The following is a 25,636-nucleotide window of genomic DNA, read 5'->3' as shown; positions in this document are numbered from 1 at the left end:
CACAGGGTTCGTGCGCTGGTACTTATTGCAGGAAGATCGAGATGTGGATCGCAGGAAGACGCGTCGCGAAACGACGCAAGCCCCAAATTTCTCGAAAAGGTGGAGAAAGACAAATCGATCAAGCAAGCAACAGCATCTTCTTACGATTCATTCATTAGACTGATATTCCCACCAGGACTTTCAAGACGACAAGACGGACACGTAGTCCAACTTCACGGACATCACACGTTTACCCCATCGACCTCTTTAGCGAAGACTTCCACATCTCGGGGTTCTGTTTCGGAATCTTCGCGCGCTTGGTGCGTCGCGACGATTCCTTCACCTGCACTCGGAATTCATCAACGCTTCCGTTGACGCTATAAGTGACCTTCGAGTTACGACCAAAGCGAAGTCGCCTGCAAGTATCGCTATCCTCGTCTTCATCGGCGTCCCCAGTGAGGTCAACCAAGTCTGGCAGATCCAGATTGTCGGTACGCGAACCGTTGATTTTCTTCGTCGCAGACAGCAAATCTCGTAAATGCTGATCGCAGCGGGAGCGAGAACGGGGAGAGGCACAAGTTTTACCGGTAGCTACCCGGATAGTTAGGGGGTTGCCTGGAGTAGGAGACGGTTCTCTTTTCGCAGCATTCTTCTGCGCGCTGTCTTTGTTTTGATCACCATTCCCAGCTTCGCACGCCCAGTTACGCAGAGTTCGGTGCATGGCATCCAGTCCACCTTCCTTAATGTATCTCGCGAGGGCTGCGCGAGGCTACATGACAGATTAATGACAGCATCAAACAATATAGACATAGATTTGACTTTCTCTCTCACCTGCTCCGACCGATTATCCAACGACGCTAACAGCGCTCGCTGTTTCTCATCGCTGATGTCGTAGGTAGTCGTCAGTGCCCACAGCATATCTTGCACGAAGCGCGAAGCTACTGGCGATAGCGCAGCAGTAGGAACGGACACAGGAACTGCCGGGGTCAAGGTCGAGACTTCAGTAGCTGCTTCCTTCTTCTCGATTTTGACTCGCTTCGTGGCATAGCGTGAGAGTTTTTGACGACCCGGTCTCTCTTCAGTACTCTGGTTTGTCTTTCTTTTCTTCGAATTGCGCTTCTTGCCCACTAGTTGGCGCCGCAACGGCACGTAGTCTTCGATTTCATCGACCGGGACAATCTCCGAGGACCCGTTCGAGTAAAGCAGCACATACTTGGTCGACATGGGGCAGTAATTCATCACAACCCCTTGTATCTGTACGTCGCGCCCGCAGTCATCCTCTCCCTGCTTGTATACAGCCTCACCCACCCATCGATTCAGATGGCGGTCACTCGGCATCATAAGCCCAAAGCAAAAATGCCAACAAAAAAGCGATGCCACCGTTAGGGCTAACTGTAAGTTGAAGTGTATCGAACTACAAAAAGAAAAAAAAATCATATTTTCGAAATTACGCCAGCATTTGTGTGCAGTATTATGGGAGACACGCGCTTGGTGTGTTGTAGTAGTTTGATGCTCACCCCAACAAAGTCACGCATCAGGAAGCGGCATCAACGGTGTGTATTGATGACTAGTTCCTAGCTCCGTCTTGGTACAAGTGTAGTAGAAGGAGGAACTTCGCAAAAATACCCACTCTCCATTTTGACCCAGTTTCGGCAAATCCTCGCTGTATGTGTCGCTCGCTGACAGTCATTTGAAAAGTTCCAATATCAAGAATCCACGTATCAACGGCGCCGTAGTTCCGCACTTTGGGAACATGCAATTGGTTGCACGTCTGGCCAATTTTCACTCCTTTGGCAAGTTATCGCTTCGATTTTGTAATCGTGAGAATCAAATTCGCTTTCTTTTGCTTCTTCACTCGCACCCCACTCGTAAGCTCTCGATACTGAACCTGTCCACCCTCCTCCAATATGTCGATCGCATACGGCTCGAAAATATACCCTTGCAGCGCTGCTCCCAGTGGATTGACCAGTGGATGGACAGTGGATACGAGCATGTTCAGCATCCTAGGGCGATTCTCAGTGTACTTCAGATGCGCATTTGTTTTTATCTCGAACGCAGAAGTGTACTGGACTTCAGCGCTCCGGAACGGATGACCCGACCGCAGGTGGATGAAAATTTACCTCTTATCAAAGACCGAGTCAATTGTCATGAGCATGATGCATTCCTAAACTGACGAGGAGCTGCATGCCTTAGTCAAACTTGATTTCGGCTTCTATTTGATCGTCTCCAGGACAAGCCAGGAAACACCACCTAAGCATTCGAAACAGCTTTCCTTTACGCTGTGAGGCACATCGTAGAAACACCTATTTCGCTCAGTGTCCAGAGAGGTAAATCGTACTCTTCCGGATTCGGATTCAGCTTCACGCATTCTTTCACGTAGTCCCTTCGTGGCATACTTGCTGAAAGAATCGAGCACTCCCAAACAAGAAATCTGGGAATACGGGTTGGATTCATGGAGTCGAGCAGACACCACAGATCCTGCGTCCAAAAGTGCAGGTTGCCGACGTAAGGTAACTGCTTGCATTCTCACACCACTTTTTCGTCAAAGTAGATCATTGGCTTTCCAGCTATAAACAACACCCGCATTTTTACCGTGGATCACTCTCCGAAAAACGTAGTAAAGACACACCGATTTCCCAATGCCTGGTGCTCCTATGACGGCTCCATATTTTATAGTCGACCAAGTTTTCCGTCTGACAACGCTAGTTCGGCAATTTGCATTGTCCGACGTTCAGACGTAAAACTTGTGGCGTTCAGTCGACGACAGCGAGCACGGAAACTCGAGCCAATCGTCGAATTCTTTTCCCGCTGGCGACTGCGAGAAGAAAGGATGGTTGCAAGCACCAAGCACTCCCTCACAAGATGCGATGGTCTTGAACGGATGGGGCGTACCCACCAATACATGGATCTGCCCCGACTCGGGGTCTGGCAACTTGTTCTCCTCCAGCAATTCTCCAATTGTCCAAGACCGGGAATAAACCGCCCTTGGTCTCGAGAGCAACGCGCACTGGGACAACAACACCTTCTCACCAGACGCAGCCATGGTCAGCTTCAACACAGTGACGCGACCATGCCCGCCTCAAATATTGAAGTGCGCCACACGAATTAATCCCGCCAGGAATATCACCCAATCCGTTCGTGCGGGTCGGCGGGTCTTCTTACCCGCTTTTTCCGCACTTCCCTTTCGTATACAGCGACGGGTCTGGGTCGGTCGAAAAGCCCGTTCCCCTCGACCCGCCGCGATGGGCTACACAGCCCAGCGCCAGTATCAAAAAACGCCCCTGGGGCGCACGAGCGAGCGCATGGCGAGAGCTGACGACGACGACGCGCTGCGGCGCCGCTCCAGGCCGCGCGCGCGCCCGCCGCCGCCCACGTCCATCGCCAGCATGTACGCGCAGTCGGAGAGCCCCGCCTCCGCCCCCAACCCCAGCGCCAGCGCCAGCCGCGCGCCGCGCTCCAGCAAGATGAAGATGGCGTCGCTCATGGCCGGCGTGGACGACGACAGCGAGGCGCAGAGCGAGGCGCAGAGCAGGAGCAAGAGAGTGAAGGTCGACCCGCACGACGCCGAGCCCTGGGCGCCCATCAGCATCAGCAGCCTCACGGCGGACGCGCCGCCTCCGACTCCGACTCCGATTCCTCCTCCGACTCCGACTCAGACGCCTGCGTCGCTGTTCCGCGACGAGCTGCCGCCCGTGATCCAGAGCTTCAGCCAGGAACGGCGCCAGGCCGCGGCCAACGGCGACAGCGGCAGCAAGAACGGCGCCAACGGGGACGCCAGCCCGCTCGCCGCGCGCTCCCTGCTCGACTGGTTCTTCCCGGCGGGGCGCGCCGAGCCCAGCGGCGGCAGGTCGCTCAAGAGGAAGCGGCGCAGCGCCAGGCGCGCCGACGAGCTGGCGGCCGCAGAGGTGGACCTGCTCCGCTTCGGCGTGGACGCCGCCAAGCTCGTGCCGCAGGGCCTCGTGGACCGCGTGGACGTCCACATGAGCCGCGCGGTGCTGCTCCAGGTCGTGGGCAACCACGTGGCCAACTGGTGCGGCCGCGCGGGCTTCGCGCCCGCCTTCCGCCAGGAGATCACCACGCTGCTCGCCGCCTACTACCCGTGCAGCTACCCGACGCTGCTGGACGAGGTGCTGGCCGGCTTCCTGTTCAAGAGACCCGAGTTCATGGACCTGCTGCTGCCGCCCATGCTCGAGAAAATGAGCAAGGCCGGCGAGTCCGTGTCCAGTGCCAAGTACCCCGTCGCGGACGCCCTGGTGAGGATGTGCGCCACGTCGGCGGGGAGGGCGGGCCCGCAGGCGGCGGCGCGCCATGACCTGGCGTGCAGGTCGCTGCTGCGCTGTCTGGTGGAGAACAACGGAGACAGATTCGTGCTCAGCCCCTGGATCGTGGCGTGCGCGAGCGAATCTAGTGACAGTGTTCGGCGCACGCTGTGGCGAGCGTTGCTGCCTCGGTATTCGATGGCAGAGCCGGATGAGGACGACCTGGACTGGCGGATTCAAGACCCCGGACAGCAGATCGTGGAGCTGATGGCGGAGGAAGGCAAGTTGCGCGCGTGTCGAATGACCTGCGGGTTCGTGGAGCTGCTCCTGAGTGATGACGATATGAAGAAGCAGCTGGTGGACGCGCAATCGTACCTGGTCCCTGAATGCTTGGAGCGGGCGTTCAAGTACGCTAGCACGGACTGGAGCTCGACACTGATGGCAGAGTGGCTGGAACGGCGCCGGAAGCAACCGTCCGAGGGTGGATCATTCAAAGATTTGGTGGACTTCTTAGTTCGCTTCAATTCGAAATTGAGTGTGAAGAAGCCAGAATGGTTTGTCAAACACGTTCTGAGCTTCGTGCTATCCCCTCAATCCCAGGTAGAAGAGCAGGGGTCGGTACTGCGCGCAATCCTCCGTGACCACATGCCATTCGTGTTTGGCGGAGTAGATGACCAGCCGCTTGAACAACAGAGCAGACAGAATGGCTCTGCTGACCCATCAGTCTCTGATACTAGTGGAAGGACGGGTGGCCTTGACGCTGCGGGAAGCCAGGCTCTCCTGGAAGCTCGAAGCAAGATGGAGTTGCTCATTCGTCTCTTGGTTGCTGCGAATGCTCGCACGAGTGCATTATTCGTGGACATTTGGTCCGAGGCTTGGTCAGACAAACGGACGACTGTTTCTTGGAACCACGTGCATGCACTGATCAGCGTTGCCATCAAAGATAGCATTGAGGAGCAAAGTGAGTTTGGACAGATGCTTCAGAGCCTGGCGACGCGGATTTGCCGGGCTTACTACTACCGTCTGAGTCGGTATGTTGGACAGGACAACACACATGATGATGTCGCTGTCAAATTCTCGGAGGCACTCAATCTCCTCTTGTCGTCGACACACCCGGCTGCAAACGTTCTCTTGCAAGAAGTGCTAAGCGCCCTCGCGGACTTCGAGCAAGAACATCCAGCCGATGCGTGCACAATTTTTGGCAATGCCGTCACTCAGCAGCTCGGCAAATGCGGTGGCGGTGGCATGGAGACCAGCGTGAAGCGAGGCGTTGTACAAAAGCCGCTTGTAGAATATGACCGCTCGCCTCTCGATGCTGCCGTTGATGTCACATCATTCAAGTCTTCGGTGACAAGTATACACCTTCTTACTATCCTCACGTCGCTTGCTGGGACGAAAAACAGCACCGGAGATTTTACTCGACGCGTGCTATCCACTGGACCTTTGGTGCGTTTATTAACTGGTCTGATCAACATTGGTCGAAGGAGACGAAGGCAGGAGATGCTCTTGGACGTCATGAATGTCGTTGTCATCAGTAATACGTCAGCAAAACTGAATCGGGAATGGGCTCGCCAGTATGTCGTGCAGGAGCTTGTGTACTGCGCGTACACTAGCCCACCTAGCTCAGCGAGAAACGCGATTGCTCTGCTGCAGAATATTTTTCGGCACAGCACGAACGGAGTACGGGCGTTGTTGTGGGTGGTATTACAACAGTGCACGAAGCTTTGCTGTGGACGCGAAGAGATGTCCAACAGCGACGCGTCGTTCCCTACATTAGGCAACTATCAGGGGAGGGCCGACTCTTTCGCGGAGCTGGTGAAGGCGATGGTGATCACAGTGTCTGCGAGTACAGTGCGTGAAGTGTTGAGTTTCGTGGAACAAAAGCTCTTCTCGTGCTCCGTGGGGAAGACGCGAACAAACCTTTTTCTGCTGCTACTACTCCGGAAGCTGGTCGTTTGCGAATTCCAGTGCAGCGTACTCCTTCCGGTCGTGCAGCTTGCAGTTTGTCCGCTGGCGCCCTCCGACTTCGATCACCTCCGCTTGGTTCAGCTGCAGTTGGTGAAGGCATTGTGCTCGCGATTGGAAGCTATTAGGCACCGCCCAGCAGTATTTAAGTACGCAGACCGGAAGCGCTGCGAGGATTTGGTGTGCAACGAACGGTTGCAGTCCGATCTCCGATCGATGGTGAAGGTGGCGCGAACTAGTCGTGCCTCCGAGGTGTTGGCTCAGGGTATTTTGGCGTTTACACATCAGCTCAAGCAACAAGGCCTCATAGACGAAGAAGACGGGGCCCGAAGGGAACTGAAAAAAATCAGAATGAAATGACTCAACACATGAAGTAGGATAAATAAATGCCGGGCGCAATTTCCCACACATACAAGCTGGTCATGCTTATGGTACGTCAGCAAAACTTGGCGTGAATGGATACTGCTAACCACTTGTGCTCGTGGTAATAGGCGCGGTGCTATCTTGGTCTGGTGTTGTCTCCAGGCCTTGACCCTCAGTTGGTATCTCCCACGTGCATTTGCCAGTGCGAAGGTTGTGGAAGAAGCGTGTTGGCATGGGCGGCAGAGCTGCAGGGTCTTCCATTTCGCGCCATTGAAAGTTCGGCCCACAGCGATGCACTTCCTGTAGCAGGATAACATTGTCGTTATGACGGCTGAGGAAGCTTTACCGTGCAATATCTTGCAGGCGTACCGAAGATCGTGCGAGTGCGATAGTTCCCGGACCGGCAAACGCGTACTTTCGACCTGGAGCTCGTTCGGACTGCAATCGCTGGAAATTTGTGACGAACAAGTCGTTGACGGGATCCAGATCAAGCGCTCGCCGATAGAGGAGCTCGGCCTGTAGCCAAGGTAGGTCAAGAAAGTAATCCTCGACAACGCTTTTAGCATGATGATGGAGCTTACCTTATCGATATCAAGGTGGACACACTGGAGATACACTGCATAGTTCGCGATTGTCTTGAAGGTTCGGAAACGGTTAGCATTTTTCATCAGGTTCATTGAAGTGCGCGGAATATTGGGTTGGAAACGTACATGAGGGTTTTTCGGCTGGAGAAACAGCGCCCAGCGGAAGCTATTCTGCTCGATTTCGTGCACCGTGCTGACAATCTCATTGCCAACTAAGGCGCGGGCCTGCGTAAGCAGGTCCATCGCGCGTACCCACGATTGTGCCGCGGGGTATCGACACGATATGACCAGAAGTATCGCCAAGCAAACAAGCGTTTGAGGGTCTTTGGGGGATAACTGACACCGAGAGCCGTACAGCCACAAGGGAGTTGCTGGAGTTAGCGCCAAGCCTTCTGCGAGTTGCAACTAGCGAGTGCATACCTTCAGAGCAGCCTCGTACAATGGGTAAGCCGCTTTGTACTGGCATCATCGAACGATAACACGAACAAGAAAGAGCGCGTGGGTTAAATGACATTCCCAAGGCGAAAAGCGTAAATACCTGCTGTACCTCATGCTGCAGTACGTGGAGCTGCAAAGCTTGTCTCTTGATATTTTCTAGTTGACGAGGATCCGACATTTTCGTGGGCTTTTGAGCGTTGCTGTGGTAACTCAGAGCAAGAGCAATCTCACGCAGCTTCCAGTTATTGATCCCGTCCCACATCTTGCCTCGAAACCAGCGCTGGAGGATCATCGCAGCTAGGGCATCGTTGTATCGACTGTAAACTCCGCGCCGTGGGTTGAAGAAGCGCATCTTATCATTATTTGATGTCGCTGGAGCGGAAATGGCCAGCCATTCGTCTGCTGGTGAAGGTACGTCTTGGTCGAATAGACTGAAGGGCTTTCGCTCGCCCAGGACAGTGCGGTCACCGGATTGATGCTGCAGAACATACACGAATCTGCCGCTGCCTGGATCGAATTCCTTCGAATAGGAAGACTGAAAAGTCATAAAGGTGTTCATGGGACTTACATGAGTTTCTTACATTCACACGGCGCAAGGTGGTGGACCACTTACCAAAGCGAGTTGTAGTCGAATTATTCTCGCGAGGTGCTGCCTAACGCGTGCCTGTACCTTCACAAAAAGCTGCCGTTCACGGGCGAGTATAGCATCGAGGTCTGCCGACTCGCGCTCCCTGCGCTGTCGTTCCCGTTCCGCTATCACGTGAGGCATCATCGAATATGTCGGAGTGCGAACTCCGTACTGCAGCACGTAACTGAGAATATACCGAAGCGCGACGAGTTTGTGGGGTCCATTCACAATATGGTGGATTTGGTGTGGAATCGAATACCGGGAGTCACGAAGTGCAGAGTTTTCAACTTCATCTGCTGCGACGATACCATCTCCTTCCGGAATACTCAGACGCATCGAGCCAAAACGTGAAAATTGAAGAACGGAAAGAACAAACGACGAAGCGAGGTCATAGCGACGCCTTGCTGAGGTGGCCGGTGTGTACACCATAAACTTCAAGGTGTCCGCCCACTCCAAGATCCGAACAATGTGACGCTGCACAAGACTTTTACCAAGGATACGATCGTCTTGCTCTAGGTCAAGTTGAGACCGAAGGGCGCCTTTGAAAACAAGCTACACATATCCAAAAACCACCAACAGCAAGAAAGCAAACAAGTGAGTACGACGGGATCTTGATCCGCGGGTGTGGCAGCGTACCTTTCCAAGCGACGTCTCTATCGAATCGGAGTAGCAGCGCAAGTTCACATCACCCTGCGCAACACTCCTTACTATGGCGAGCCGCCTCGCTAGTGCCAGCAGCATTATGTTCGGCTTCAGCACTGGATGCGCAACTGAGTCTCTCACGAGAGAAGTATTTACTTCCTTGCGACCCCGCGGGAGTTTCGTCTGCACCAGTGGAGAAGGAGTAGTGCTCGGTGCCTCCTTTTTTGCAGGCACACCCAGTATCGCAAGCCCCGATTCCTGCTGCAGCACCAAACGTTTAGTCTCTTCGATGACAAATTGATCGAGTTGCTGCTGCGAGACGTTAAAAAGCTGCCCCCAAGATCGAGTGGGGTCAACAACTTCAAGCTCATAAGCGTCGCAGAGTCCATCTTGCTTCGCTTCGTTACTGGCAGGCGCATTCTCCAAGGCCTTGGGCTTCGCACGATACAAAGAGAATCGTACGCGCCGAGTTTCCAAGGGAAAAACTGCCACGCCAAGCCGCCGCAGTCGCTTTTCACGAATTCGATCTGTCCTCGCTGCCAGCTTTGCATTGATTCTCTTCCACTCGCGCAGAAGCCAGAGATGGTAGCGCATCCAACTCACCATGCGAATTCGCATTCTTTCAACAAATGCTGCACGCTCCGCTCGAAGTCGGCGCAGCTCTGATCGAGCTTGAATCCGTAGCTGTGTCCTGGTCACGATATGGCGTATGTGCTGATACTCCAGGTACCATTTCCGACCCCGAGCAACGCTCTGAAGCTTGGTCGCTGCCAGACGCTCCTCTCTCATGCGCTGTCGCCTATGCAAAAATATTCTCCAAGTAACGAAGCCTACCCAACTTGCGCGCAAGCGTGTTGCTGCGCAGTACTTCAGTGTGTATTCCTGCAGACACTGCTGTTTACGTGCTAATCTCCAAGAGTCCATGATATCGCGCCAAGTGGAAGCTACGCTGGGCAGATGCACCAGTGTTTCATAGCAAAATCGTCGGAGTGGAGATAACAGGTAATCGCCGGCATCCATCTCCCCGCGTCGTGACAACTGCCACTTCATCATGGAGTGCTGCATTCCAGGAAGCATTTTACTCGGACTTTTGCTCACCTTCACATTCTTTTTACTGTAGAACTGCTGAGCGAGCCATTTGACCGCGCGTACGAAACCATCGAAACCCATTTCGTAGGAAAACCCTGGTGTGACATTACTTGCGAAGAGGAATGCGGCATCCCCGATTGCGAGTAGATTTGGCTGGATTTTGGCTTCATACAGCAACTTGCTGAACTTGACGCTGTCCACGCCAAATGCCGGTGGATGAGATCGACAAAGTGCATCGAAGATTTGGCGCAGCACGGTGTTGTATAGATCTGTGGAGCTCATCGAAGACCTCCAGTCGACATCTTTACTCCAAAATGCAGCCTCCACGGCACGTTCAGCTCTGCGCCATGACATTCGCACACGAAAATTGGTCACTCGTTCAGACTCTGGCGTCTGGAAATCGTACGTCGGATGCTGAACGAAGCGATACAGGTCAATCATCCACTCTGTTGGGAGTGCAGGACCTCCTCGGTCGTTATGTGGGTTCCTCGGTACAATGAGCCAGACATAGGCACCTTTCAATTTGAGTAGCGAATCCAACGAGCAGGATTCGTCGCGCACGAACGTGACGTCAAACACGCTGAGGTGAACGCCAAAGCTATCGAGTTCAGCCGCAAAGCCGTTGACTTGGGTGAAGTGGATCACGTTTGGTTCTTCAGCCAGAACGAACCGGCAGGGTGAAGAAAGAGTATGCTCTACATATTGACGGAACGGTGTCTTTAACAGTCCTGCACTGGGCGATACGATGTCGATCGTGGCGTAAATTGGCAGTAACCACTCCTTCTTACTCTTGAATTTCTGTCAAGGCACTACTACGTGAGAAATGGACTTCTGAAAATTGAAAATGGAATACTTACTTTTTGAGGGAGTGGCTGAGGCTGTGGCCCGTAGGGCACTTTTTCGTCTTTCGCATCTTCTTGGGCATTGTTTTGGCGGCATTTTGGCGGTTTTGTTTGCTTTTTGGCATGATGTTGTTGTATCTGGAAGAGGACGGACGAGTCTTGCAGTTGCTGGAAGTATACGAACGCTCTCCAGTGCGTGAAAAATTCTACAACGATTGAAGTAGTTGATATCGCTGTCGTGCTAACAATCCTCGGTATATAGGGCTGGTGCATGGCAAAAATTTGTACCGCAGTATTTGTTGATCCAAGTACTGGAACACTGCAAGGCTGTGAAATATGGTCAGGTACTCCATAATTCACGAGACTCTGTGAGACTTCTGTGTGGTGGCACCAGAGCTGCGATGTACAATGACCCACGCGGAGCGGCTTCCTTTGAATGCTCCCAGCTACGACAAGCAAGGCAAACGGCAGTAAGTTAACAGCAGCAAGATGTTTCTCTTGCGATTGCGCAAGGACAGATCCGCGGTACATAAAGCCGAAAGTGCACTGCTTGTCAGCGAGATTCAACAGATGAGAGACGACCAACGGAGCCAACTGTGAACGCAAGTCTGCAATTGTCGTTTCCATCATGACCAACACATTTCCTATTCCCAACAGGAAACACTGCTGCTGTGAATGTACCGTTACAGCGTCAAACTTTAGGGTGAACGCAGGTGAAGAAAGCAGCGGTGTTTTAACGTAAGGGATATCTTGTGAACGTTCGAACAAATGATCACGAAACCCAAGCTGGAGTAGCAGAGACTGTTGTGCTAGTGGTGTCATGTAGCATAACGCAAATGTTCTCGCCAGATTCTCTATTGTACGAGGCGGTTTCCACCACGATTTACTCAGCGGTGATAACTCTGAAGCCACAGAAACCTGTTTCAAGACTGGATCCTTATGCTGTTCCATCCCGACACGGTTGATGTCTAAGCAGTAGACAGACCACTCGCCAAGTGTTTCGAGGTACTTTACCGCGAGTTTATCGCTCGAACCGCTAGGAAATCGTGCGTGAAAGAGCAGAAAGCGACCCCCAATCTTGATGCCGCAGCGCCTAGAAGATCGAAGGCACCGATTAGGTGCTACCAGTGGCTCCAATTTTGAGGTCGGAACAGCTCTCACAATGTTCGATGAGCCGTTAGCATTTTGGTTCAAGCCTCGTTTTCGTGGCGATTTGTTCCGTGCTGGGATCTTGACGCGGGGTACTGGTTGATCCACTACGATATCATTTTGGCCAGTAGCGGAAGCAGCAATTTCACAGCGGAGACAAGTCGTCAGTGGGGGTTCTGCGGAGCAATATAAACAGAACACTACCCATGCCCCGAGAGAAGCAGCGATCGTGCTCACTTGGGCGAGACGATCAATTTCCCATCCGTGATGACGACGATTTTGAAGCTTTTGGGGCAAGATAAACGGCACAAGCTCCTTGTATCCGAAGCGAATTTGTATGGGAGATAACGACTTGACTCCAGTTTCCAATTGCCAAGCACGCTTTCGCAGTTTTCGCCAAATCTTGTGGGTATTTTCCAACAACTGAAGTCGCAGCAGGGGCCATGGCGGTGCCCGAAGCTCGAGTGCGGTGTGTTCTGGTGCGAGGGTTAGTAGTAAACAATGCGTGACTGCGACGACGCGGCCGATGAGTTCGTGCGGTTCAACCGGGAAGCTGGCGAGGGCAGTCAGGTCGTCCACACTGAGCCGCTCAAAGTCTCGACGTAGCGCTGTAACATCGAACTGGGATACTGTGGCTGCCGTAAAGGATGGTAGCGGTATATCGATCGCTGTCTGAGAATTATTCGAGTCTTCCGTTCCCATGCATCTACACTTGGCTTTGGATCTTGCTGTTCCTGGAGAGACGACTCGACCAGGCAAGTGTAACGGACGCTATGTTTGATGAAAGTGCAAAGTGTATTGATGGTATGGAGTTATGGATATTGAGGTGACAGCGTGGATGTGCTGCTTATAGTTGTGGCTCGAGCCGCTTAGCTTCCGATGGCTCCGCGTCGTGCTGGATAGGATCGTTCGACCCAGTTCTTATAGCTGTTATAGGGTTGTCGAAATGAAAAGCTTGTCGTCATCGACAGCCACACCCACACGGGAGTCCTGCGTGACGAGCATTGTCCCATCCGCCGTGTAGAAGAAGTCGGGGTCCATGGAAGTGCCGTTCTGCGCAACCACAGCACCCGAGGTGGTCGCGTAGTAAACTGCACCGTCAGTGAGACCACTGGTTTTGGCGTTGCCCTGTGTGGTGACAGACACACTGTCGCCTGACGTTGACTGGACGATGCCGACAGGGTTACCAAAGGACTCGAACGCAGCGAAGGTCTGCTGAAGGACATTGTTGCGTCTGCCCACGTAACCCGTCACGAAGCCGTCCGCCCCCAGAGGCACCATGGCATGGTTAACCGGCCACTTGTTGGAAGTCGTGACCCACGCGAAATCCGATGGACCAACGGGCAAGACTGGAGTGAGTTCTTTAAGAGTGAGCGTGTACAGCGAGAAGCTGAATACTCGCACACACAGCCTTCCATTCATCGCGGGGTTGAGGAAGCTCACAGCCAAGCGGTTGCCGGACAGCAAGCGGCCGTGAGGCGATAGGAAGCTTGGGCTGTAGGCCGAGAGATCGCCGTGCACTTCAGGGAAGACATACGAGCCGCTGATACTCAATATTTTGTCGGACGATAGCGTCATCGTAACCACCGTCAGTGCGTTGTTGTTGGCCGTGTCGTAAAAGATGACAGCAATTGCACTGTCACTCAGTGCAACGATCTCGGGGTAGTGTCCAGGACGGTAGCCTGTACCACATACCGGCGTGGTGAAGCTTGACAAGGCGTTGTCACTGAAAACCGCAGTAGTGACGCAAATGCCGCTCAGATCCGAGTCTGTTTTGGGGTTGTTGGGGTCCTGGGTGTAAGAGTCGAGCTCAGTGTAGTACGGGATGGCAAAACCTGCACCAGTTGAACTCAGACCCTTGAGAGCGACTGGGGCGCCAAATTCCGTGGACAAACCTGCACCATTTGTGACTCCAAAGCTTTTGGCCGAACTAAGAGTGATCGTCCCATCGGTGGCCATGACGCCAACCTTCGCGTACTGGTCGTAAGAGGCACTCCATGCGTCGTAGTACGTGACGACGAAGCTTGAGCTCGAAATCGGTGCGATGAAGTTGGTCGCTGATCCGGTGGTCACGTTCGCAATCTTGCTCTTGTCCAGCGTGACACTGCCAGTGGAGGCGTCCAAGGTTGCAGGCGTGACCGCGGTCTTCACAGATGTGTAGCCGTCCGACGTGTTCCACACCGTAAGCACTGCCATTTGCGTGTCCGAAAGCGTGGCGAGGCCGCGGATCGCATCTGATGTGAAGGTATTCGCATCGGAGATGGATCCCGCTACTATTGTCCTGTTGTCGGGGTTAAAGGTCATGGTCGTGAGGAAGGACGTGGTAGCCGAGTCCTGTCGCACAGTGTACCCCATCACGTTCGTGTAGTTTGAACCGGTGCCCATGGGGGCGAAGTTGACGTAGGGAATGTTAAATGCATCGGCATTCAGTGTCATCAGGTTCAGGTAGGCAGTTGTGCCTGCACCGACGCGCAGAACGTTGTCGTTGTTGAAGCTGACAACGTCACCCACACTCGGAGTGGCCCCGTTGGTCGCACCAAGCTGGCCCGTGCTAAAGCGCGTCGCTGACCGCAAGCTTCCCTTGGTCACCGGGCGATCTGCGAAGTGCAGCGCCCACAGCGCCGCTAAGTTGAGAATCACGAAGGTGAAGGCGAGAGCTGAGAGCAAGAAGCTCTTGTTCCCGAGGCTGCAGCACCCAGTGACCCTGGAGAAGCCCATCTTGACCTGGGCAGCGTCGACACCTTCGGCGCCCATTGCGACGCAGTGAGGCGGAAATGTCGAGAAGAGAGCGAGGCGAAGAGGAAACTGGTGTGCGCCTTGAGCAGGAGGAGGCAAAAAGCAAACTGGCGGCGTGGGTCGGCAACTACGACTACATGAGGTGCTCCACCAGCTTTAAACCATGAGACTGCGAGCTGCTCAGCTAGTATAAGGATATTATGCGCAGACATGACTGGAAATTTGTATGCGCCAAGTTGAAGTGAGGTATTTAAGGTTGACCACCAAGTTCGAGTTCGGGTGGTTGCTGTCCGTTTCTGGTCGACGCGGAGATTACCAATGGATGGCGATGTAGGAACGACGCACATTGCTTAGTCGCGTGTTTGGCTATTTAGGCCGGCGCATATCTCCGTTGCACTTGTCCTGGACGCCTGCTTTGGAACGGCTCGCGACAGACCTGAAACTCGGCTAGCGTGGCGACTAATTCCGTCTTGTTGGTCGAGTCGACTTGCTGGTGGGCCGACCTCTTACGTCCCCAACCATATCCATAGCAGTCAACCAACGGATCACAAGTCATCATTCAGGACGGTGTGAGCTATCTTGAACGGACGAGATCTTTGGCGCGGTAGTGCTTTGCACTCCACTGTAGTGACGGGGAACTCGATGCACGGGACCATTGTGCACTGAAGTCAGCACTGGCACTATGGGCTTGATATTAGGTTTTATTGTAAGTTTATACCCTATCAATCTGCAAAAAGTGCCTACAGGTTTTACTCGGAAGTCAGGATTTTGGCCGTGTTGACGATTATTAATTTAAATTGTTTGCTACGGCTCTTGCCAAGACGAACGAAGCGATCACTTGTCACCAAATATTTTGGATGAATCTGTTTCAGCAATACCGGAATGCGCAGATTGAGAGTGGAATTGAAGCTGGTAGGTGAGTAAAATACCCCGTAAAGACATAACGCTGCGGCATTATGTTGACGACAGACCCAAGCTACCGTATTCATTCGTAATGTACAATATGTACAGGTGTCCTATGCTATGTCGGGGTTTTCTTCTTCTCTTCGACGGAGGTCAATGTACATGTACGAGAACGAAAGAGTCACAGAGTCAACAGTTAACACAAACTCTAAGTCTGCGTGCATCACGCAAAGACTTGAACTCGAATTCAGCACGACCTTTGGTCTTGTTAGTCTACGCGACACCACACCACAACTCGGTCTGCCTATTGTAATGTAGAATCGACCAACGCATATTGTCGAGTACGGAGTGGGCCTCATGTCATAGCGATCTCGAACTGTTCAATGATGCATCCAATTGAATTTGAGGGTGTAGTCGTAGCCTACACATGACACCCCATCTTTTCGTTAACTTACGGTTGGCAAGTAAGGCAGTTCTACGATTGAGCGCACCTGAATGCTGCAGAGATGCATGAACATTGTAGTAAACCCAGAACACCAACTTCAGTTGCACTCCAACGAACTGTTTTTCAAGGACATACGCAAGTTGATGAATAGGAGAGAGCCCCACAAAAACGTGCAATGCAATCAGCAGCACCAGGAGTGAGACGAGCTGAAGTGAGCAATAAAATAAGACGTTATTCAGCATGTAGAGAAGATGCTCGTGATCGACGGCACGAAGCTGGATGTAGTAGTCGCGATTCGGCAGGTTATACATGGCATATAAGTAGATCGCTGCATTGATTTTCAGCACGTCGTTAGACAAGAACATAAGTTTGAGATTGCATGGATAAACTTACAATACACGAGAGGAATGATGACCTCAACGTAGTTCAGCAAGAGGAGGAACTCCACCGCGTAGATTAGCCGCTGGACTTTACGTGCGTATCTGATTGGAGATCTGCCATCACTGCTCGTCATTGAATGCACGCGAACTCGTCCGATCGGTACGATCGATGTGATACTCTTAGGCACAATTTTTGCGGGTGATTTTATCTCTATCACAGTCGGTGCTGCCGACAGTCTACGCGACACCTCAGATGACGTAGTTGGTGTGGCATTTTGCAAGACGATACTTGCGCGATGTATCAAAGTTAGCCGAGTACTTCCACGTTTGAAGCTATTCCAGCCCTCCTCTTGCTCAAAATATTTTATACTTCGATGCTCATGCCTTGCATCATTCAAAGAGAATGCCATCGTCAAAGCATCGAAAAGCATGATCTCGAGTGTTACCCAAAGTGAAGGAGAGTTTTGCATGCAGTAGGAGAGAAATAAATTGTGGAAGACATCCACGTTGAGCACCACAACCTCCGGCATCTCGTCCTTTAAGTGAACAACCGATCGAGCGATGATATTTTTCATGAAAATTTTCAAGACGGGCAGTAGCAACGTGAATGCCGTTCTACCCTTCCTGGACAGTGTCGTGAAGAGGTAATAATAAATTGGATACGCGAAAACCAACGATCCTTCGCACATCCATAGCTTGAAGGCATTGACAACCAGTGTTCCAGTGCCTGGGGTCTCTTTTATCTTCGTACCCCACTCAACCGCCACAGAAATCAGGACAAGTGTGATCCATGATGGTGCGATTATCATCGCTGAAAATGGCAGCGGAAACCCGATGAGTACAGCAAGTCCGTAAGAAACGCCAACGCCGACCACGGATACCACCACGGTGTTTCTGATGACTCGGATCAAAGGGTATGGGAGCTCAGGTACACTGATTCGGAACTGACAGGTTGCGAGGAAGGTATCTACTAGGAACGTATAAAACAGGCGCACGAAGAACATCTTGTTCGCCTTGAGGCCTTCAGACGGGTTAGCAAGCGGTAGGAGATCCACCAGGACTGGTACTGCCAAGCACGGCAGCGGGGTGACCAGCATAACTGCGATCACTCGAAACCAACTCGCTTCATTTGTGTACTTTGTCAACTCGAGCACGCGCTGCGCCGAACATTCCCCGTGGGCCTCCACTTGCACAGAACGCCACAACTTGGCCAGCAACCCGCAAGTCGACGCCATAGCGCGTAATAATGAAGGAGAGGTGTTCGATGAGTCTGTGCTGTCTAGAAATACTCTGTGCAATGTCCCAATGCCACTTATATCTTTGTCATCACATTTTTTCATCCCACAAGCAGATATTATGATCTATCAACTTGCGGAATCCGTGCAGCTCAGGGCTGCGGAAATATAAATTGTTTACTAATCGCCCAGATCTTGATTATTGCAATCTCAACAAATACAACATATTACAATCTATAACCTCGCTTACGTTTCCTCTGGCGAGGTGCATTTCTATTCGTTAGGCCTTGTAATTATCCTAACACATCTACCTGTTCCACCACAGAGCTGCTGAGCTTCAAAAACGTTGAAATTTTGCATGTGTTGGCCTTATATTCATCACTTTACTTGGTCGGAAAATCAAGAAAGCTAGCTGGTAGCTAACATCAGTTCTCTGGACTTACGGCTGCTTATTTCTCTGCCAGATTGCAACTGAAGCCGTTCGCAGGGGTCAAAAAGTAGTACGAGGACACTCTGGGGATAGTGATTGCCGATTGAGATCTCAGCACAATCAATTGTTGTGATTAACAACCTTGGCAATATTACACTAGCAATCCTATTTTCCACAGCTCTGCGTGCAGCTGGGATGCTTTATTGTAAGGCGCGGTCATTATCTATGTCCATTGTGAGTGGTACTTTCAATAAGATATCGGCCGAGTTCTGCTGAATTTGATCATAGAATAGCGAGACAGATGTCCAAAACGCCTTTCAAATTACCTGACACATTCGTTTCGTGAGCAAGGCTAATTTTCTGAGCAAGGCTAATTTTCTATTCCTGTGAGTCATCGTGCAGCCCAACAGGTAAACGACCGAGACGAGCTGCGGTAAATTCGATTCGCAAATGGGCTCCAAGTGTTTTTCGCCTGCTGAAGTATGGGACTCAATCCAAGTGGAGTTGCATGGAATGTACTCCGCGGAGCGCGTGCAAGATTTGGCGGCGTACATGCGAGACACGAGCTGGATACGAGCTACTTGCATATTAATCATGACACCGCTGTCGTGCTTGGTCGTGGCGCTGCTGATCGACGCATTCCCACTTTGCAATCCCTCGGAGGGCATCAGAGCCAGCCAATTATTTTTCGTGCGCGAATTCTACGCTTATATCGTGATGACTTCCCTCGTTATACTTCAATTTCGCACTGGTTTGCGAGTACTCCCGTACCCCAACACTCGAGTCGTTAGGGACACATTAATCGTGTCGATTTTCAGTGTCGGAGTTCTCTATGGTCATTCTTGTGATAGGGCTCCCTCTGCCATTCACAACGATGACAGTGGGCTGGCTTAACGGCAGAGGTCGGAAAAAATAGTGCAATACAATAAATAATCAGATTTTTTCAATATTATTTTTTATTACTGGAATACACTTACCTCAATACAACATAAAATTGACCCAATTATTGGTAATAAATTTGTAAAAAGTGCCCCCACTGGCAACTACCGAAAGTCTAGCCAATAAAACTCCAGTCTATAGGCCAGAGTCATTTGAGTGCAGTATCACCGCTGGCGCAACAGTGTGTGCGCCCTGGCTGCCGGGCTATAGAGGCTGCTACGCATTGCTTCTTCGAGTGTGACCCCGTCCAGGTGTTGTGGCAGAACCATGGGCTCCAGATTTTCGATGCTCCCTGGGGTGGAAGCTGCTGACCTTCCCGTCCGACCGCGATGTCCATGACGAATGGCGCCATCTTCGTGAGAACCTTCTCATTTTATGGCGCATCCACACAGCCATGCGTCTCCGGAACGATATATTTTCACGTGTGCGTGCGATCAGCCCACACATTCCCCGTTTGAGCTGCTCGTTTGGCACCACTACCAGCACCTCTATCGCCGATCAACCAAGTTTAATCTTGGTATTGACGAGATCAGGACAGTTCTGCGCCGCCTGGGGTTCCCTGAACCTGTTGATGACGACGTCCAACTCCCAGCTAGCACCAATAGATTGACCCTTGAAAATTGCGATCTCAACTGCTGTATCCCTCTGTAAAGTGATATAAGTTGTACCATTTCTGTACCAATACAATATAAATTGCGGCAATTATTATTATTGTTTAGCTTGAAATTGCAGTTTTTATTAGTGGCAGACGTTCAATATCATACTGTATTGGCGGACCTCTGTTTAACGGTGGTTGCCATGGCTATTCAGTGGGCGACGAAAGTGTAGCAGACACCTGGCAAAATGCCCTTCGGAATCTTCAAGTTGTGGATGTGCGATATGGCTCTTGTCTTCACGTACCAATCGTGCTTTTACATTTTTACAACCCTATCGAGGAAGGATCAGATGTGCTTTACGGTGTTACTGCCACTGATCAAAATGCTCATGCGGAATTTGTTCGCCCGAGCAGTCAATCGCCTAGATGACGAGATTCCAAAGCTTGTGATTTTCAACGCTGATGTATTCGGCTCGCTTGTTATTTCCTACTGTATGCAGAGCTCTCCGTCGTTCTGGACGACCCTAGAGATCATGGTAGCTGACGTAGTAATGATGGGGTTTGCGCCTTCGTGATATTCTACATGCAGGGACAGGTACGCTGGAGCTAGAACAGCGTACTGATGGGGGAAATCTTGGTAGTACCGAGTTGGACGACTTTGAAGAGGCCTCCCCGACGACGCTGGAGCGAGCAAGTAGTCTGCTGAAGCACAGGGCACGTATGAAAAGGTTCTGGGATTCTGCCCGTCCTCAGCTGAAACATGTACCCACTACAAGAGCGCACCAAATTCGAGATCGGCTGAACACGACTGTAATGGTACTAGCGCTCACGATGGAAAATTGAAGACTGAATTGCTATTTAAGTCTGCTACGCCAGCCAAGCTCTTGTGGCCATTCATTTAGGCTAGTAAACATAAGTAAACAATAGGACTTCATAACGACGCATAAACCAGTACGACCAGATCGTACTCAACGGAGGCATTGCACTCCGTTACAACGACAACCTTTGAGAAGAAATCGAGTAGATGGATATCCAAGCTACTGGTGGCAGCATTTTCGAGTGTTACAATTGTTTGTCATCAAGAGAGATGCTGGGCAGAGATCGTATGTACCCTTGAACATATCCGCATCGGCATGAGAAAGGAGTATCTCGGATTGAAGTTAGTGAAAGGCGATTACTTTCAACCCACATCAGGTACACGCGAAAGGTACGGCGTTTGTTGTACATGGCGGAGTTCCTGTTACTCATTAACTACGTCGAAGCAACCATCCCGTTTGTCTTCTGTAAGTATTATACCTGCTAGTACGAAACGTGTTGTGACGCAAACTCACATCAGTACTCGTCTTCGTTCATTAGCAACACTCCTCCTTGCAACGTACCATCTACCGAACCGGGCGTATTATGCGGTGTTTGACGGAATGGACCGGTTTCAATTCGTTCAAACGCTCGAAAACGTGTTATTTTATTGTTTGCTCCAAATGGTATCACTGCTAGTTTTGACCGTGATAATGCAACGACTGCTGGGCCTGGCTTGTGCTGGAGAATCAGATTGTATGGGTGCAAATGGATCTCATTTTTTGGTTGTTTTACAACGCCCAGGGGTCACTACAACACGAAGGCAAGTCCATTTAACAAAGGACCAGAAATGCGCATAAGTGTACTGATTGTGTGGTTTGTCTTAGGTTACGATTGTGCCTTCCACTTTGCCTGGTTGACGGAGTCCTCCAGTTCGACGTAAGGGGGGCACGCTTCGACTTCACTAATTTTTCTCTGCTGTCCACCCGAAACAAGAAGCAAACCACGCTACGATCTAGTACTACTGCAACTCCTGTTGGCTGTCACTTGGATCTGCCATTTCCACGTGTTTTGATTGAATCTCGGTAGAGATCATGGCGATGTTGCTTCGGTCACTGCCGAACAGGTGTCTGTACTGGGTCCAAACAGGTGCGCAAGATTGGAGGGTATCCACTGAAAAACATTTATCGAAAAGTTGTGATACGATGGAGAAGTCTTCGATGGAGCACACAGCACTGGCGAGTCGATGCATTTCGTGCTTGTCAGCATAAGGAGCGAGGTGGGCAAGCACACGCTTCTGGATGGACTTGTTGAATTGGGCCACTTTGGATAGAAACTGGAGGAAACGCACGGCTTGAGATCCAGTGAGTAGGTACAGCGCTCGAGCAACAAGCGATTCCGAAGCGCGGCTGATTTTATTCTTGGTTGATTGACGGGAGACAGAGTCGCTTCTAGAGAGCGCGGCGGTCCCATCTGCATCACCAGTGTCGGTCGTTGGACGAGTGAGTTTGTCAAGTAGCCGTGCTGCCTCCACTGTGACGTTTTCTGCGACGTCCAAACAACTCCAGCACACAAAGTTGAAGGCTTCGCCATACGAAGCGTTGGCATAGCTGTAGAGCATTTTGCGCGCCAGTTCATGCTTCTCGGTGATACTTGCGATAGGCAGCACGGTAGGGAGGCCGTGTCGGATGTACTCTTCGTCCAATTTGCCTTTCAGCATAATGTGAAGCAGCTCGCTGGTGGGTACTGTTACGGCTTCGTCTACCGCAATATTTAGGATCCGCAATGCAAGTAATTTCTCAAAATCTTCCAACTCTTGAGAGATCTCCTCGCGCAAGGTGAGCACGCTCTGTTTGCCATGAACCTCGTTCATCTCTATCGCCACGCGCAAGAATAAGTGTTAATGAAAGCAAAGGTGTACATTTGCCCATGGACACAGTAGAAATCACTCACTTGCTGCAAACTCATTGAATTTCTCCTCCACAATTCGGATCGCCAATTTTCCATGGCAATGGCGCCCACACAAGTTCAGTGCCTCAAAGAGAGGATCTGGATCAATTCCCCAATCTACAGAAACAGTCAAAATACGATCAGTTTTGTGAAATAACTTAATGCAGAGCTGGTATAGTTACCTTTAACGCAGGAAATCAGCAGATCAAGGCAGTGCTGTGCAAGTTCATCCACTGAAAACGTGTCCAACATGCGTTGCTGTTCCTGCCGTGCGTGAATGTCTGCTTCCCAAGTAGCGCGACAACTATCGAATGAGTCAAAAGACGAAGTTAATGTGTTGCGATAGTCTCGAGCAACGAGATGAGCCGACTTTTTCCCAACTGCCTTGCGAGTGAGCCGTAGTCCAGCAACACGATCGAGATTAGATTGCTGGAAAGATAGACTTGTTTTCAGCATCCACCTAGGAGGCGCGGAATCATCTGCTTGAAGCGCTCTACTACGCCGGGGTCGCTGCATGATACCAGTATTCATGAGACGGGCAGTTGAAGAAAGCCCAAACGTATCATCGTATTGGTCTCTCAGACCAAGGAGCAGTGCAGCGCTGACTTGACTATTTGAAAATTGCCTCGGTGGTACAGAATCCGAGTCGTGGCTAAAATTTCCACCGACACGGTCATACAAGGCTTGATTTGGAGCTTTCCCCAGATAGGATGCAACAACATTGCCGAAATTCGTGGAGCAGCCTACAACAACCCCACACTCATTGTAGATATCTCGAACAAGCTGGGCAGACACGCGAAACTCATCATCGGCGAAGTTCTCAGCAACATGTCCTTGGATAACTTGCATGAGGAAGGCATGTCGCCTTCTCTCAGCTTCTGTGCTTAATTCATGGGCCCGAAGTCTCGGATCTTTCATATTTGCTGTCGCATGGTACAAGCTTGATCGGAACCCGTAAAACAAATACTTTTCTCGTTCAACTTTCATCTCGCTGTACCGTCGTCGAGCAATAATTCCTCGCTGCAGTGCTTGCAACATTTGTGCAGCGCGCATACGCACATGGCGCCTGTGATCGTACGATTTCTTTTGAGCGCTCATGCGGTAAGCAGCTTGGAGTTTACTCGCGTAGTGATCATCGTATCCTCCGGAGTACTTGGCAGCATGGATCTCAACACGACACCTAAACGCAATGAAGTCCAGGATCATGTCATCAACGATAGACGTAATGGCGATTTCCTGTGGTTTCACATTTAGACGCATTAGCGTTAGTGGGGATTCGATGGGGTGTCAAAGCATGAACATACCTTGAGCTTTGTCATCTTAACAGCCTCTAGATTTTGATGTACACGTTCCTTGAAAGCAGCGTCGCTGTCTATGCTAGCAGCTTGCTGCATGAAGGCAGCCACATTAAGATGTATCGCTTCTTGCTGCTGAAAATGTCGTAACGTCGAAATGATGCCGTTCTCCACGTACGCCTGTACAAGCACTGCAACAGTCCCAACAAGTTTATTCTCTGTGAACACTTCTTGTACGTAGTTCGGGGAATCAAGTAACTCGACGTTGCCTAACGGGCTTGCTCTTCCAAGAGTGTCCACAGTCAAGACAGTGGGTGTTGCTAACGATGTACTTCTCAATGACACATCATCGTATTCATCAATAAACCCGGCACAGCTCATTCCAAGATGAATAACATTGCTCTTGGTGGCTAGATCGGTAAGGAACTCGTGATCATCAAATAGTGCAGCCACGTCTCGGTCATTGCCTTCGGCAGTAGATAATTTGCTCCTTTCCAGTGCAAGACGACGCAAATCATCAGCCCTAAGTAGAATCTTTGCGTCAGTGGCATTTGATCCTGCATCTAAGATTGATATGAGTAAGCTTGAGGCTGCTGTCAGCGCAATCATTTTAACTGCAACCTCCTTGTCGTTTACACGGACAGTTTCAGAAAAGCAGACACGCTTCTCGCTGCCTTCGGTATCGGTGAGATCGAGGTAGAAACTCAATCTTGAGTCACAGCGCACTTTTGTGATGATCCAGTCAGCCCACTTTGGTGTTAGTGTTTGTAGATCAGGACGAACCAACTTTGATTGCTCCAAATCATGAGTAGAGATATCGATGGAACTTTGCTCAGTGTCGCCACCGACTTTGCAGGTTATATGAGCGTCTCCACGTGAACTAAGAAGTACAGTGACGAGAACACTGCTGCCTCCGAGAGTTCGCAAGTCCTTTCCCAGCGTTTTATAAACCACTAAACTCGAATTTTGAGCACGTTTGCCTGCTGACTGGCAATTATTGCCACTCCCTTCCGATTTGGCAGAAGTTTTCGACGACAATTCAATGACGTCTCGCAGCCAGGTCAGCGTAGGACCCTCTGTTTGCAAAAATGGTTCGTAGCAGGACGCTTTGTCCAGCTTCTTCAGCAGCGCTGGGACCATGGTTCCCACCTGACTTGAGCTCTCCTCTTCCTCACAATCTGGAATGAGATCCTCTTCCTCTCGCTTTCTCAAAACGGGGACGTCCACAGCAGAAGCTCCCAAACAGTCATCGGGAGTGGGGGAGCTGGTCCGCAAGTCATCTTGGTTTGACGCACCTCCCTGCATTGCACCCACCTCCTCCTCCGAGCCCATATGTGTATCCTCCTCTCCCTCAGGTTTCATCCTCGTCTCAAGGTCCCTGTCTCCATCATCCACCTCAATTTGATCACCGACGCCAGTCTCCTCCCCACCCGACACCGCCTCTCCTCTCTTCACCCCCCTCTTCACCTTCCTCTTGGTCGAGGGCGGTCTCGCGTCCCCTTCCGACCCTCTCCTCTGCTCGAACAGCGGGCGAATGGCCATCCGCTGCTCCGTCCTCTGGCTGTACCTGTAGATGTCCACGTCCGCGCGCGACGAGATGCCCGTGGGCGGTTGCGGCCGCAGAACTCGAGGCGAGTCCACCCCGTCCTTGCTCCTCGGTCTCTGCGGTTGACTGGGCACAACCGGCGGCGATCCAGCGCCAACCGCAGCCGCGTTCGAGCCTCCGCCGCTCTTCTTCCTTTTCGCGGCGCCGGCGACCATGTACGACTTGGGCGAGGACGCCAGCACCGGCTCGAACTGGTGGATCACCGGTAGCGCGAACACGTTCCTAGAGACGCCATCGCCAGCCTTCGAGCGCGGCGAGGGCAGCGGCCGCCGCGGTGCCACCAAGTGCTGCAACGGATCCATCGCACTCGATGAGACCAACCGTCGGGGATGTTGAAGTGGCCAATTTTTAGTTGAAGTGACCAAATTTTAGCCAATCGCAAAATGTGG

General features: G+C 51.5%; 5 protein-coding genes across 5 annotated transcripts; 2 read left to right on the top strand and 3 right to left on the bottom strand.

Moving 5' to 3' along the window:
- Window positions 1-229: 229 nt before the first annotated feature.
- Window positions 230-1,203, bottom strand: IUM83_09461 (Avirulence protein; the record flags this gene model as incomplete). The annotated part of the gene is made up of 3 exons (XM_067933902.1): window positions 230-490; window positions 575-748; window positions 811-1,203. The coding sequence occupies 3 exons, from the start codon at window positions 1,201-1,203 to the stop codon at window positions 230-232; spliced, it is 828 nt and encodes a 275-aa protein (XP_067786613.1).
- A 2,018-nt stretch (window positions 1,204-3,221) lies between these two features.
- On the top strand, window positions 3,222-11,092 carry IUM83_09460 (anthranilate synthase component I; the record flags this gene model as incomplete). Its single annotated transcript, XM_067933901.1, has 10 exons — window positions 3,222-4,792; window positions 6,620-6,634; window positions 6,695-6,842; window positions 6,930-6,957; window positions 7,053-7,093; window positions 7,163-7,208; window positions 7,672-7,708; window positions 7,803-7,907; window positions 10,935-10,981; window positions 11,052-11,092. 10 exons carry the CDS (start codon window positions 3,222-3,224, stop codon window positions 11,090-11,092), a joined length of 2,079 nt encoding a protein of 692 aa, XP_067786625.1.
- A 1,776-nt stretch (window positions 11,093-12,868) lies between these two features.
- Window positions 12,869-14,692, bottom strand: IUM83_09459 (Serine/threonine-protein kinase AtPK2/AtPK19; the record flags this gene model as incomplete). Its single annotated transcript, XM_067933900.1, has 1 exon — window positions 12,869-14,692. The coding sequence occupies one exon, from the start codon at window positions 14,690-14,692 to the stop codon at window positions 12,869-12,871; it is 1,824 nt and encodes a 607-aa protein (XP_067786524.1).
- Window positions 14,693-20,826: 6,134 nt separating this feature from the next.
- Window positions 20,827-21,915, top strand: IUM83_09458 (uncharacterized protein; the record flags this gene model as incomplete). The annotated part of the gene is made up of 5 exons (XM_067933899.1): window positions 20,827-20,884; window positions 21,201-21,219; window positions 21,284-21,335; window positions 21,730-21,764; window positions 21,840-21,915. 5 exons carry the CDS (start codon window positions 20,827-20,829, stop codon window positions 21,913-21,915), a joined length of 240 nt encoding a protein of 79 aa, XP_067786523.1.
- Window positions 21,916-22,341: 426 nt separating this feature from the next.
- IUM83_09457 (uncharacterized protein) lies at window positions 22,342-25,549 on the bottom strand (the record flags this gene model as incomplete). The annotated part of the gene is made up of 5 exons (XM_067933898.1): window positions 22,342-22,463; window positions 22,529-22,650; window positions 23,425-23,582; window positions 23,651-23,832; window positions 24,937-25,549. 5 exons carry the CDS (start codon window positions 25,547-25,549, stop codon window positions 22,342-22,344), a joined length of 1,197 nt encoding a protein of 398 aa, XP_067786700.1.
- Between the last annotated feature and the right edge of the window lie 87 nt (window positions 25,550-25,636).

Source organism: Phytophthora cinnamomi (assembly GCF_018691715.1).
Source record: "Phytophthora cinnamomi strain GKB4 chromosome Unknown Contig67, whole genome shotgun sequence".
Lineage (NCBI taxonomy): Eukaryota > Oomycota > Peronosporomycetes > Peronosporales > Peronosporaceae > Phytophthora > Phytophthora cinnamomi.
The sequence above is the reverse complement of the archived record's forward strand: the minus strand, read 5'-3'. Positions and strand labels throughout refer to the sequence as shown.